Raw genomic sequence first — 13,192 nt, 5'->3', positions numbered from 1 at the left:
TAAGCAAATCTACTGTTGGGGCTGCTGTGATGCAAGTAGCCCACACAATCAAAGATCTGCTGATATCAAGGGTAGTGACCCTGGGAAATGTGCAGGTCATAGTGGATGGCTTTGCTGCAGTGGGATTCCCTAACTGTGGTGGGGCCATAGACTGAACCCATATCCCTATCTTGGCACCGGAGCACCAAGCCGCCGAGTACATAAACCGCAAGGGGTACTTTTCAATAGTGCTGCAAGCTCTGGTGGATCACAAGGGACGTTTCACCAACATCAACGTGGGATGGCCCTGGAAAGGTACATGACGCTCGCATCTTCAGGAACTCTGGTCTGTTTCAAAAGCTGCAGGAAGGGACTTTATTCCCAGACCAGAAAATAACTGTTGGGGATGTTGAAATGCCTATGTGTATCCTTGGGGACCCAGCCTACCCCTTAATGCCATGGCTCATGAAGCCGTACACAGGCAGCCTGGACAGTAGTCAGGAGCTGTTCAACTACAGGCTAAGCAAGTGCAGAATGGTGGTAGAATGTGCATTTGGACGCTTAAAGGCGCGCTAGCGCAGTTTACTGACTCGCTTAGACCTCAGCGAAACCAATATTCCCACTGTTAATTACTGCTTGCTGTGTGCTCTACAATATCTGTGAGAGTAAGGGGAAGACGTTTATGGCGGGGTGGGAGGTTGAGGCAAATTGCCTGGCTGCTGGTTACGCGCAGCCAGACACCAGGGCGGTTAGAAGAGCACAGGAGGGCGCGGTACACATCAGAGAAGCTTTGAAAACCAGTTTCATGACTGGCCAGGCTACGGTGTGAAAGTTCTGTTTGTTTCTCCTTGATGAAACCCCCCGCCCCTTGGTTCACTCTACTTCCCTGTAAGCTAACCACCCGCCCCTCCTCCCTTCAATCACCGCTTGCAGAGGCAATAAAGTCATTGTTGCTTCACATTCATGCATTCTTTATTCATTCATCACACAAATAGGGGGATGACTACCAAGGTAGTCCAGGAGGGGTGGTGGAGGAGGGAAGGAAAATGCCACACAGCACTTTAAAAGTTTACAACTTTAAAATTTATTGAATGCCAGCCTTCATTTTTTGGGGCAATACTCTGTGGCGGAGTGGCTGGTTGGCCAGTGGCCCCCCCACCGCGTTCTTGGGCGTCTGGGTGTGGAGGCTATGGAACTTGGGGAGGAGGGCGGTTGGTTACACAGGGGCTGTAGTGGCAGTCTGTGCTCCAGCTGCCTTTGCTGCAGCTCAACCATACACTGGAGCATACTGGTTTGGTCCTCCAGCAGCCTCAGCATTGAATCCTGCCTCCTCTCATCACGCTGTCGCCACATTTGAGCTTCAGCCCTGTCTTCAGCCCGCCACTTACTCTCTTCAGCCCGCCACCTCTCCTCCCGGTCATTTTGTGCTTTCCTGTACTCTGACATTATTTGCCTCCACGCATTCGTCTGTGCTCTGTCAGTGTGGGAGGACAGCATGAGCTTGGAGAACATTTCATCTCGAGTGCGTTTTTTTTTCTTTCTAAGCTTCAGTAGCGTCTGGGAAGGAGAAGATCCTGTGATCATTGAAACACATGCAGCTGGTGGAGAAAAAAAAAAGGGACAGCGGTATTTAAAAAGACATATTTTATAAAACAGTGGCTACACTTTTTCAGGGTAAACATTGCTGTTAACATTACATACACAGCACATGTGCTTTCGTTACAAGGTCGCATTTTGCCTCCCCCCACCGCGTGGCTACTCCCTCAACCCTCCCCCCTCCCTGTGGCTAACAGCGGGGAACATTTCTGTTTAGCCACAGGCAAACAGCCCAGCAGGAATGGGCTCCTCTGAGTGTCTCCTGAAGAAAAGCACTCTATTTCAACCAGGAGACCATAAATTATATCTCACTCTCCTGAGGATAACACAGAGAGATAAAGAACGGATGTTGTTTGAACGCCAGCAAACATACACTGCAATGCTCTGTTGTACAATGATTCCAGAGTACGTGTTACTGGCCTGGAGTGGTAAAGTGTCCTACCATGAAGGACGCAATAAGGCTGCCCTCCCCAGAAACCTTTTGCAAAGGCTTTGGGAGTACATCCAGGAGAGCCGTGAATGCCAGGGCAAAATAATCCTTTCACATGCTTGCTTTTAAACCATGTATAGTATTTTAAAAGGTACACTCACCGGAGGTCCCTTCTCCACCTGCTGGGTCCAGGAGGCAGCCTTGGGTGGGTTTGGGGGGTACTGGCTCCAGGTCCAGGGTGAGAAACAGTTCCTGGCTGTCGGGAAAACCGGTTTCTCCGCTTGCTTGCTGTGAGCTATCTACAACCTCCTCCTCATCATCATCTTCTTCGTCCCCAAAACCTGCTTCCGTATTGCCTCCATCTCCATTGAAGGAGTCAAACAACACGGCGGGGGATAGTGGTGGCTGAACCCCCTAAAATGGCATGCAGCTCATCATAGAAGCGGCATGTTTGGGGCTCTGACCTGGAGCGGCCATTCGCCTCTCTGGTTTTCTGGTAGGCTTGCCTCAGCTCCTTCAGCTTCACGCGGCACTGCTTCGGTCCCTTATGGCCTCTGTCCTTCATGCCCTGGGAGATTTTGACAAAGGTTTTGGCATTTCGAAAACTGGAACGGAGTTCTGATAGCACCGATTCCTCTCCCCATACAGCGATCAGATCCCGTACCTCCCATTCGGTCCATGCTGGAGCTCTTTTGCGATTCTGGGACTCCATCATGGTCACCTCTGCTGATGAGCTCTGCATGGTCACCTGCAGCTTGCCACGCTGGCCAAACAGGAAATGAGATTCAAAAGTTCGCGGTTCTTTTCCTGTCTAGCTGGCCAGTGCATCTGAGTTGAGAGTGCTATCCAGAGCGGTCACAATGGAGCACTCTGGGATAGCTCCCGGAGGCCAATACCATCGAATTGTGTCCACAGTACCCCAAATTCGAGCCGGCAAGGCCGATTTAAGCGCTAATCCACTTGTCAGGGGTGGAGTAAGGAAATCAATTTTAAGAGCCCTTTAAGTGGAAATAAAGGGCTTCATTGTGTGGACGGGTGCAGGTTTACATCGATTTAAGGCTGCTAAATTCGACCTAAAGTCCTAGTGTAGACCAGGGCTATGATTAAACAAAATAAGTCAATGCAGTTATTTCACTATTATTATCATACTGCTCATTTAGTATTACTCGTTGCATTTACTGACACTCAGTACTACTTTAAAAGTGAAATTGTAAAAGGAAGATCTGCCTATTTCAGCTATTTATTTTTTTATCACAACTGCATCTAAAACGATAGTACCATAGAGTAACAACTATATTTTTTGCTCAAACATGAGAATTCAAGAATAGTCCAGAAGGAAGACAGGCAGTCTTTAAGAAAGAAGCAGGAAATAAAACGTTTACCAACCTGAAGATCCTGCATGTTCAGACATGTTCCTTTCATCATCTTCAATGGAGCTTCCTCCTGAGAAGGAACACTTCTCATATTGTTGTTTCATTCGGGAAACCAGGCCTTGCATTTCTTTGTTGTACTCTTTGCATTGTGCACACATACCTGTCTTACCCACAGGTAGAGGAACTTCATTAAAATATTCCCAACTGAGTCTCTTTTATGGCCTGCTGCCATTATAGGTTTTCCCTTCTAGTGAGAGACTGGTATGGTAGATCTCAAATCAATGAAGGCTACACTCAGAAAGACCTCAAGACTTCTGGAATATGCTGCTCAGTTTCACTTTTGTTTCTACTGCCTGTTCCTCCCTTCTTGCATTTATCTCCAGACTTCTTCTCCATGTCCAGATCTATTCCCCCAACAATCTTCTATTCATTGAACTTTTTGAAACTTTGCACTTTTAGAGAGAGGTAGGGGATTGACTTTGTGTACACAAATTTGCAGAGGGACAAATGGATTGAGGTCTGTGATTTCTCACCTCTGTATATTATGTATTTATTTATTTATTATAAAACATTTTTGCTGTTAAAAAGTATGTTGTCTCTGGCGACACAAATCCAGTTTGAGAACTGCAAAACTAAGCACCTCGGATGGTATCTTCTAGACTGAGCGCTAAGTCCCATTGGGTGGATAGAAAGATTAGCCTAAATAATCTAAACAGAAGCCCCTGAAACCCCGTAAGATTGGGTCCCTAATCCATGAACTATTGGAACTCATTTACAAAACTTTTCTTTAACATTACATGAATATGTGGTCTCATACTATAGAATTAGAATTTATTATCTCTATTCCATGATGAAATATCTTTGAGCTATAATGTATTGTAATTAAAACTATCTTTAGATAGGTTTTTTCCTCAAAAAGTGTTTTATCAAAAAAATCCGATTTAAATAAAAAAAATCTGATTTTCTTGATTTTTTTTTAAATTGATTTTTATCCACCCTGATACGTGGCATGGAGCAATTGGATTAGACTAAGTAGCTGGAGGCTGATAATGACAACTGCAGAATTAAACTGATTAAACCTACTCCTTTTGTAGTAGACTCCTTAAAATTGTAGGCAATTCTTCCAGACTTAGGACATAGTGATAAATCTCTACCACTCAGGGTGGATAAAAATAATTTAGTTAAAAACAATTTTAACAAAAACAAACCTGATTTTAAAAAACTTGAATGTTTAACTAAATTCAAAACTTCATATGCTTGTTTTGTTAAAATATTATATGTTTGCTGTTGAAGAACAGAATACATAACATTGTTGTTTTAGTTAAATAAAACAATTTAAATGTCGGTCTGGTGGTGTTGTCCTCCTAATACAGCACAGCAAGAAAATCCTCCAAATATTAATGATTAACCTGTTGAATTGGAGATATTTCATCTCCCAATGACTTCATAAATATCAGCCTCAGTTACCTTTGGTAAATGAAATAACCAAACAATCATTCATTTTCTGATATAGCTGTAAAACTAATCTGAAAAGTTTTCAAAATAAATCACTTTTAAAATGTACAGTGTGTACTTTCTAAAAATGAAATCTTCATCTATCTCTGAGTTGTGAAGAATATGTATTAAGGTTATAACAACCAACAAGAATGCATTTTTATGTAGAAATCCAAATTGAGTCAATTTGATTTAAATCAAATCCTCCCTGCTACCACTGCTCTACACGAGCACTTCCACAAGGTGCTAGCACTGTCAAGCTGCAGTGATGTGAGATCAACTGTGGCTAGAGTTCCTAAAGCTCAATATAAACACAATCAGGTATAAATAGTTTGCCAAGGCAAATTGCCTAGGATTTTTCCAGTTTCTTCCTACATCAAGCTTTTGCCAACTCCTTCAAAGAAGAAGAAAACTGAATAATCCTTGCCAGTTGCCTTGTGCAAACTTTTTGCACAGGGAGCCTGTTGAAAGGTAGAAAAGGTCGAGGAGGAGGAAAAAAGAGTGTCATAGAAGACAAGCAGGAGGGGATGTGTGGGGGGAAAAAACCCTAAATGAAAGAGTAGAGAAAAATTATGCCAGATGCTTTATTTTGTGCATTTGACAGTCTTTTCTGTGTAGTCAGTTTTAATGTTTCCCCTTAATAGTTACTTAGACCCTGATCCTGCCATTGGATCTGGTAATATGAACACAAGTCAGATCCCATTTCACCAGGATGTGAGAGTCAGATCCCAATTCACACAGCAAGAAGGGGAAGAAAAATATTTTTAAAACAGGAAAATATGTTTGTAAAACAAGGACCCAGGAACAGGTGTAGTACCTCAAAACACTTAACTCATTTTTTAAAATGGTCTTGTTTTGAAGTTGATGGCGTCCCTTTTGAGGGTGTAGTAGCTTGAAAGCTGACAAATCTTTTACAATACTACCAAAATAAGCCTGGGTCTTTTTCCAGGTTTGGAGATGATTAAGCCTCATGATTTGTTTTCTTTCTCACCAGCAGTCTGAATTGGTATATCTAAATTCTGATGAGAGTTGATATAGATCCTTACCTAGAGGAAGGTACTATTGTTCCAACCTGTCAGTCCTTCCTCATGCTGTTTCTTGCAGCTGCTCTAAAATCCACCCACTTCACTTTCATCATCCCAATGTATCCATCTTGTAATGGAATCTGTGCACTTTCTGTGGTACATTATCTACTTCGTATGATGTTGGGCCACCCACTTGCCCTTGTGTTATACCAAGAAAATAAAAACCAGCAGGATCTTATTAAACTGGATATGGCAATATGCCGTGTTTATTGCTAATACAAAAAGAATCAGAGTAAGCAATCACTTATAGCTATAACATCTCATTCACACACACACACACCATGAGTTGGTTGAGTTCAGGATCCTGACACAGGGAAGAAAGGTAAGCAGAAGGATACGGACCCTGGACTTCAGGAAAGCAGACTTCGACTCCCTCAGGGAACGGATGGGTAGGATCCCCTGGGGGACTAACATGAAGGGGAAAGGAGTCCAGGAGAGCTGGCTGTATTTCAAGGAATCCCTGTTGAGGTTACACGGACAAACCATCCCGATGTGTCGAAAGAATAGTAAATATGGCAGGCGACCAGCTTGGCTTAACAGTGAAATCCTAGCGGATCTTAAGCATAAAAAAGAAGCTTACAAGAAGTGGAAGGTTGGACATATGACCAGGGAAGAGTATAAAAATATTGCTCAGGCATGTAGGAATGAAATTAGGAGGGCCAAATCGCACCTGGAGCTGCAGCAACCGAGAGATGTTAAGAGTAACAAGAAGGGTTTCTTCAGGTGTGTTGGCAACAAGAAGAAAGCCAAGGAAAGTATGGGCCCCTTAATGAACGAGGGTGGCAACCTAGTGACAGAGGATGTGGAAAAAGCTAATGTACTCAATGCTTTTTTTGCCTCTGTCTTCACGAACAAAGTCAGCTCCCAGACTGCTGCGCTGGGCATCACAACATGGGGAATAGATGGCCAGCCCTCTGTGGAGAAAGAGGTGGTTAGGGACTATTTAGAAAAGCTGGACGTGCACAAGTCCATGGGGCTGGACGAGTTGCATCCGAGAGTGCTAAAGGAACTGGCGGCTGTGATTGCAGAGCCATTGGCCATTATCTTTGAAAACTCGTGGCGAATGGGGGAGGTCCCGGATGACTAGAAAAAGGCTAATGTAGTGCCAATCTTTAAAAAAGGGAAGAAAGAGGATCCTGGGAACTACAGGCCAGTGAGCCTCACTTCAGTCCCCGGAAAAATCATGGAGCAGGTCCTCAAAGAATCAATCCTGAAGCACTTACATGAGAGGAAAGTGATCAGGAACAGTCAGCATGGATTCACCAAGGGAAGGTCATGCCTGACTAATCTAATCGCCTTCTATGATGAGATTACTGGTTCTGTGGATGAAGGGAAAGCAGTGGATGTCTTGTATCTTGACTTTAACAAAGCTTTTGACACGGTCTTCCACAGTATTCTTATCAGCAAGTTAAAGAACTATGGGCTGAATGAATGCACTATAAGGTGGGTAGAAAGTTGGCTAGATTGTCGGGCTCAACGGGTAGTGATCAATGGCTCCATGTCTAGTTGGCAGCCGGTAACAAGTGGAGTGCCCCAGGGGTCGGTCCTGGGGCCGGTTTTGTTCAATATCTTCATAAATGATCTGGAGGATGGTGTGGATTGCACTCTCAGCAAATTTGCGGATGATACTAAACTGGGAGGAGTGGTAGATACGCTGGAGGGGAGGGATAGGATACAGAAGGACCTAGACAAATTGGAGGATTGGGCCAAAAGAAATCTGATGAGATTCAATAAGGATAAGTGCAGGGTCCTGCACTTAGGACGGAAGAACCCAATGCACAGCTACAGACTAGGGATCGAATGGCTAGGCAGCAGTTCTGCGGAAAAGGACCTAGGGGTGACAGTGGATGAGAAGCTGGATATGAGTCAGCAGTGTGCCCTTGTTGCCAAGAAGGCCAATGGCATTTTGGGATGTATAATTAGGGGCATAGCGAGCAGATCGAGGGACGTAATCATCCCCCTCTATTCGACATTGGTGAGGCCTCATCTGGAGTACTGTGTCCAGTTTTGGGCCCCACACTACAAGAAGGATGTGGATAAATTGGAGAGAGTCCAGCGAAGGGCCACAAAAATGATTAGGGGTCTGGAACACATGACTTATGAGGAGAGGCTGAGGGAACTGGGATTGTTTAGTCTGTGGAAGAGAAGAATGAGGGGGGATTTGATAGCTGCTTTCAACTACCTGAGAGGTGGTTCCAGAGAGGATGGTTCTAGACTATGCTCAGTGGTGGAAGAGGACAGGACAAGGAGTAATGGTCTCAAGTTGCAGTGGGGAAGGTTTAGGTTGGATATTAGGAAAAACTTTTTCACTAGGAGGGTGGTGAAACACTGGAATGTGTTGCCTAGGGAGGTGGTGGAATCTCCTTCCTTAGAAGTTTTTAAGGTCAGGCTTGACAAAGCCCTGGCTGGGATGATTTAATTGGGGATGGGTCCTGCTTTTGAGCAGGGGGTTGGACTAGATGACCTCCTGAGGTCCCTTCCAACCCTGATATTCTACACATACACCCACAAGTTCTGCAAGGTTGTTATAGTTACCAGCCTAGAAGTTGCTTGTGCCAGGTGTCTGGCAAGGTGCCCTGGACACGAGGGTGGAGCAGGGTCTTGTCAGATGCGCATCCGATGCTCTTGGAGGTTGGTTTGCAGAATCAGACCAAAGTCCTCAATCTTCAGGGTCTGTTTTTATAGGAACTTATCCTCATACAAGTTTATAGGCAACAGGTTTCCGAGTGGTAGCCATGTTAGTCTGTATCAGCAAAAACAACGAGAATCCTTGCGGCACTTTAGAGACTAACAAATGTATTTGGGCATAAGCTTTTGTGGGCTAAATCCACTACATTAGATGCATGGAGTGGAACATACAGTAGGGAGGTATAAATACACAGCATTTGAAAAGATGGGAGTTGCCTTACCAAGTGGGGGGGGGGTCAGTGCTAACAAGCCAATTCAGTTTAAGTTGGAGGTAGGCAATTCTCAACCAGTTGACAAGAAGGAGTGGAAGTCACTTTTGTTGTGTTAATGAGGCCAGTGTAAACAAGTTGGCCTATTTCAGACAATTGATAGGAAGGTGTGAGTATTTAGCAAGGGGAAATTAGATTTTTTTAAAACAACAGGGAGTACTTGTGGCACGTTAGAGACTAACACATTGATTTAGTTTCTGTAGTGCCCCAGGCACTCCCAGTCTCTATTCAGGCCTAATTTGATGGTGTCCAGTTTGCAAATTAGTTCCAGTTCTGCAGTTTCTCGATGGAGACTGTTTCTGAAGTTTTTTTGTTGAAGAACTGCCACTTTTAAGTCTGTTATTGAGTGACCAGGGAGATGGAAGTGTTCTCCTACTGGTTTTTGAATGTTATAATTCCTGATGTCAGATTTGTGTCCATTTATTCTTTTGCGTAGAAACTGTCCGGTTTGGCCAATGTACATGGCAGAGGGGCATTGCTGGCACATGATGGCATATATCACGTTGGTTAGATGTGCAGGTGAATGAGCCCCTGATGGTGTGGCTGATGTGGTTAGGTCCTATGATGGTGTCCTTTGAATAGATATGCAGACATAGTTGGCACCAGGGTTTGTTGCAGGATTTGTTTCCTGGGTTAGTGTTTTTGTTGTGTGGTGTGTAGGGTTTGCTTCATCATGCTGTTCTCATGTTTGAAGTGATAATCACGCAGATGGCACAGCAATGACAAAATGATGGTATGTTGTTATCTTGTACTTCAGCCCTCCTGTCCTTGGGGCAAGTATGCCCTCAGGGTTATCGGGCTATCTCGTCCACTGCATTCTTCAGCCAAACGGTCTTATTTTAAGGCTGGCACCTGAACCTTTAATCTTTCATTCCTCATTCAAACCTACATACAACTATATTCACACTCCAATGTATATCCTGTCACATCTGTATTTTATCACCTACCCATCCTTTAACACAACCGCTCTAAAATCAGTGGGACATGGCAGACTTCAATAAGTCTATTCATCCCACTTGTTATATCAAAAAGGAAATGAACAAGATAAGCATACAAGAGTGGGGAGATTTCACAAATCTTACTCCAGAGTTCAGAAAAACAAAGTTGTACCAGCCATAAAGGTCAGCTGTTATCTTGTTACTTTTAGAACAAACTCTTTGTCTCTGAATGTGTTTCTGCAATTAACACTGAGGTTGTAAAACTGGCAGACAATTTCAGTCAACACAAGCTCAGTAGGGTACCTGAGAAACATATGGGTTTCAGAGTAACAGCCGTGTTAGTCTGTATTCGCAAAAATAAAAGGAGTACTTGTGGCACCTTAGAGACTAACCAATTTATTTGAGCATAAGCTTTCGTGAGCTACAGCTCACTTCATCGGATGCTGTAGCTCACGAAAGCTTATGCTCAAATAAATTGGTTAGTCTCTAGGGTGCTACAAGTACTCCTTTTCTTTTTGCGAAACATATTTCTTTCTAAAGATCAGGCCAAATTCTGGGGTCTGCTGTGGAGTCACTCTTTCTTACATTTCCCATATTAGAAAGATATCAGTCATCAATCTAGTCCAACACTGGCTCCACACACACCACTCTCATTAATTTGATTTCACCATTGTTGGCAACAATAGGTTTGAATTCATTTTTGTAGTCAGCACTCTGATCTCATGAGGATGGGTGTGATAATTTTAAAATAGGAGTTCTGCACATGAAGTGAGGCCTGGTGATGTTCCTTTGTAGATTAATCTACTTATATTACTATAAATGTTTCTCTGTCCGTTTCCTACAATAATTTAGTCTCTTTTGTAGTATTTTGAAGATGAATACTAATTCAAGTGCTTTCTTTTTTCAGATGGTATCTTGAGAAATTTGAAGACTACCCAAAGTCCAGGAAGATTGTGATTCCATTTGTGTTCTGAGGTGTGCGTCATGGAGTTGGCTGACTTTGAATGATGGTGGCTGCTCTTCTGAAAATATTCAGTTCACAAACAACTCCCAACAAGTTAGCCTAAAGGTTTTCTTTGAACATTTTCAGTGCCACTTATGTTCGTTTCCTAACATATAAAATACAACTGATGGATAAGGTGATAGTGACAGAAGAATCAGCCATCCTGTTCCTATCTGGAGCACAGTGTAATAAATGCCTTAGTAAGATCATATCTTCATCATTGGAACTACAGTGGTGCCTGTACTGCTTCTTATCCTGCCTCTACCTGTTGCTGTTTCTGCCTCAGCCAGGCACAACACCTCCAAGATTTCATATATTGCACCATAGCAGTGGGTGCTTGTGTACTATCTACCCCCACACAAACACTGGATTGACTTGCCTTACCCCCCATGGATAATCTAGTGCTAGTAGTGTCACTACATGTAGTCTTTGTACTCAGTATTATACCCAGCCACTGAGCAAGGAGTAGTGGTGAGAGGTACCTCAGCCCCCACACATCTGTGCAGGCACAAACAATAGAACACTGTTAACACGACATGCACTACTTATGACAGTAGCAGTAACTTTGGCAAATAATGGGTTAAGATTTACGTCTTCCTCCAGATTGATAACTCTCTCAAGTACTTTTCAGGGGCTGTCTTCTCACCCACTTCCATGACATGTTCTGCTTTCCTTATTTTTTCCATTGTACTCTTTGTTCCACTTTTTATTTTTCATACAAGAATGTTAGTGTTACTGGTAAACGATTTGCCTTAATTGCTTACTAGTCCCCTAATGACTTCTGCAGTTTACATTTCGTATCTATTTCTGGTTTAGGAGGTTTAGGGTCTTTGACACTTTTAGCAGTTTTAGGTAGCACTGTTTTCTGGCTTGCCTAAAATAACAAACTTCACGAGAACTATAGAGAATTTTTCAAAAATGTTTTTACTTCTTTGTGATAAGTGCATGGATGACATCTGTTTTCCAAAGAGAACTGGATTTTTGAATACTTGTTTTTACCTTAATAATGTCAAGTCTGTTCTCCTTTCCTAGATTTGCTAAAGGACTTCGGTAAGCTCACAGTAAACTCACGAGAGTTCTAGTACCTTAACTGAAAGAGTGGGGCTGTTGAATCTTAAACAGAGACTTAATTGCTGGGTTTTAAACAGAGACTAAAAGTAAATGGAGTTTTAAATAGTGATTTAAAAATCTCTTCTCTTCCCAGTTGCTCAGCTTTCAGTCTCCTTTCTCTTGTGATATCTACTCTAAAAGACTATGGTAACTGGAGAAGTAGGAATAAGTCCTGAATCTTTAATGTAAAAAACAAGCAGAAAGTGTTTTAACAATTTTGTTTTCCTTTATTTAAATCCTAAGGAAAGACACAAGCCCAGTTTCTCTTTTTTGGGTGAGGTCAAGGGAGGAGGGTTGTTTTTGTTTCCTTGGGAGGTTACCTTTTAAATAGTCTCAGTATGCCTGGACACTTTTTAGATCTCAAGTGCTGCTTTGAAGACAAACAAAGCTTAGGTGTATTGCCTTCTTTAAAGCCTTATCTTAATTCCAACATCATTTGAGGCTACCTACCTCCCAGTTCAGACCAACAAGGCAGACTTTGCCTACTCACACTGAAATTAACCTCCTCACCATCTCCTTCCCTCTAAAGCAGCTTTGCTGTACTGTTCGTCATTTTTGGATTTTGGCAGGTGGTTAACAAAAACTTATTAAAATTCTGTTTCCTTCCCAGTAGGTGCTGTGTTTGACAGATTCAACCAGAGAGGGGAGAAGCATATTGAAGGAACAAAACAGTTTTTTAAAAAGTTTGGTTCCTTTGTCTGGGGATCGTTTTCTAAGATTTAATGCCTCATATGACTTCTGTGTATTTAACTGGGAGTGCAAAGTGATCAGAAAGTATGATACCACTGGTTCTTCTTACAGTGTGTGCAGATGTGTATTCCACACTGGTGTGTTGGTGTCTTGCCCACTGCAAGCTGGAGACTTTTTTGCCACACCTGTACCTTCTCATGGCCCTTCCTGAGGCTACATATTGCAGCCTACATATTACAAGTTGCAGTGGGGGAGGTTTAGATTGGATATTAGGAAAAACTTTTTCACTAAGAGGGTGGTGAAACACTGGAATGCGTTACCTAGGGAGGTGGTAGAATCTCCTTCCTTAGAGGTTTTTAAGGTCAGGCTTGACAAAGCCCTGGCTGGGATGATTTAACTGGGAATTGGTCCTGCTTCGAGCAGGGGGTTGGACTAGATGACCTTCTGGGGTCCCTTCCAACCCTGATATTCTATGATACATAAGGGTGCCAGCACCCTGACTCCACTCAGTTCCTTCTTACCACCTGCAACTTGAGT

The 13,192-nt window shown here is 43.1% G+C and overlaps 1 protein-coding gene across 2 annotated transcripts in view; it reads left to right on the top strand.

Moving 5' to 3' along the window:
- Nucleotides 1–12,531, top strand: part of SRD5A1 (steroid 5 alpha-reductase 1) — a 54,629-nt gene extending 42,098 nt beyond the window's left edge. For both annotated transcript variants that reach the window (XM_084619036.1, XM_084619035.1), the window contains exon 5: nucleotides 10,760–12,531. In XM_084619036.1, the coding sequence (XP_084475162.1) occupies nucleotides 10,760–10,826 (67 nt within the window). In that variant the 3' untranslated portion in view covers nucleotides 10,827–12,531. The remainder of the gene's footprint in view (nucleotides 1–10,759) is intronic.
- The last annotated feature ends 661 nt before the right edge of the window (nucleotides 12,532–13,192 follow it).

This window comes from Lepidochelys olivacea (assembly GCF_965140295.1).
Source record: "Lepidochelys olivacea isolate rLepOli2 genome assembly, chromosome: 2".
Taxonomy (NCBI): domain Eukaryota; kingdom Metazoa; phylum Chordata; order Testudines; family Cheloniidae; genus Lepidochelys; species Lepidochelys olivacea.
This window is presented reverse-complemented; position numbering and strand designations above follow the sequence as displayed.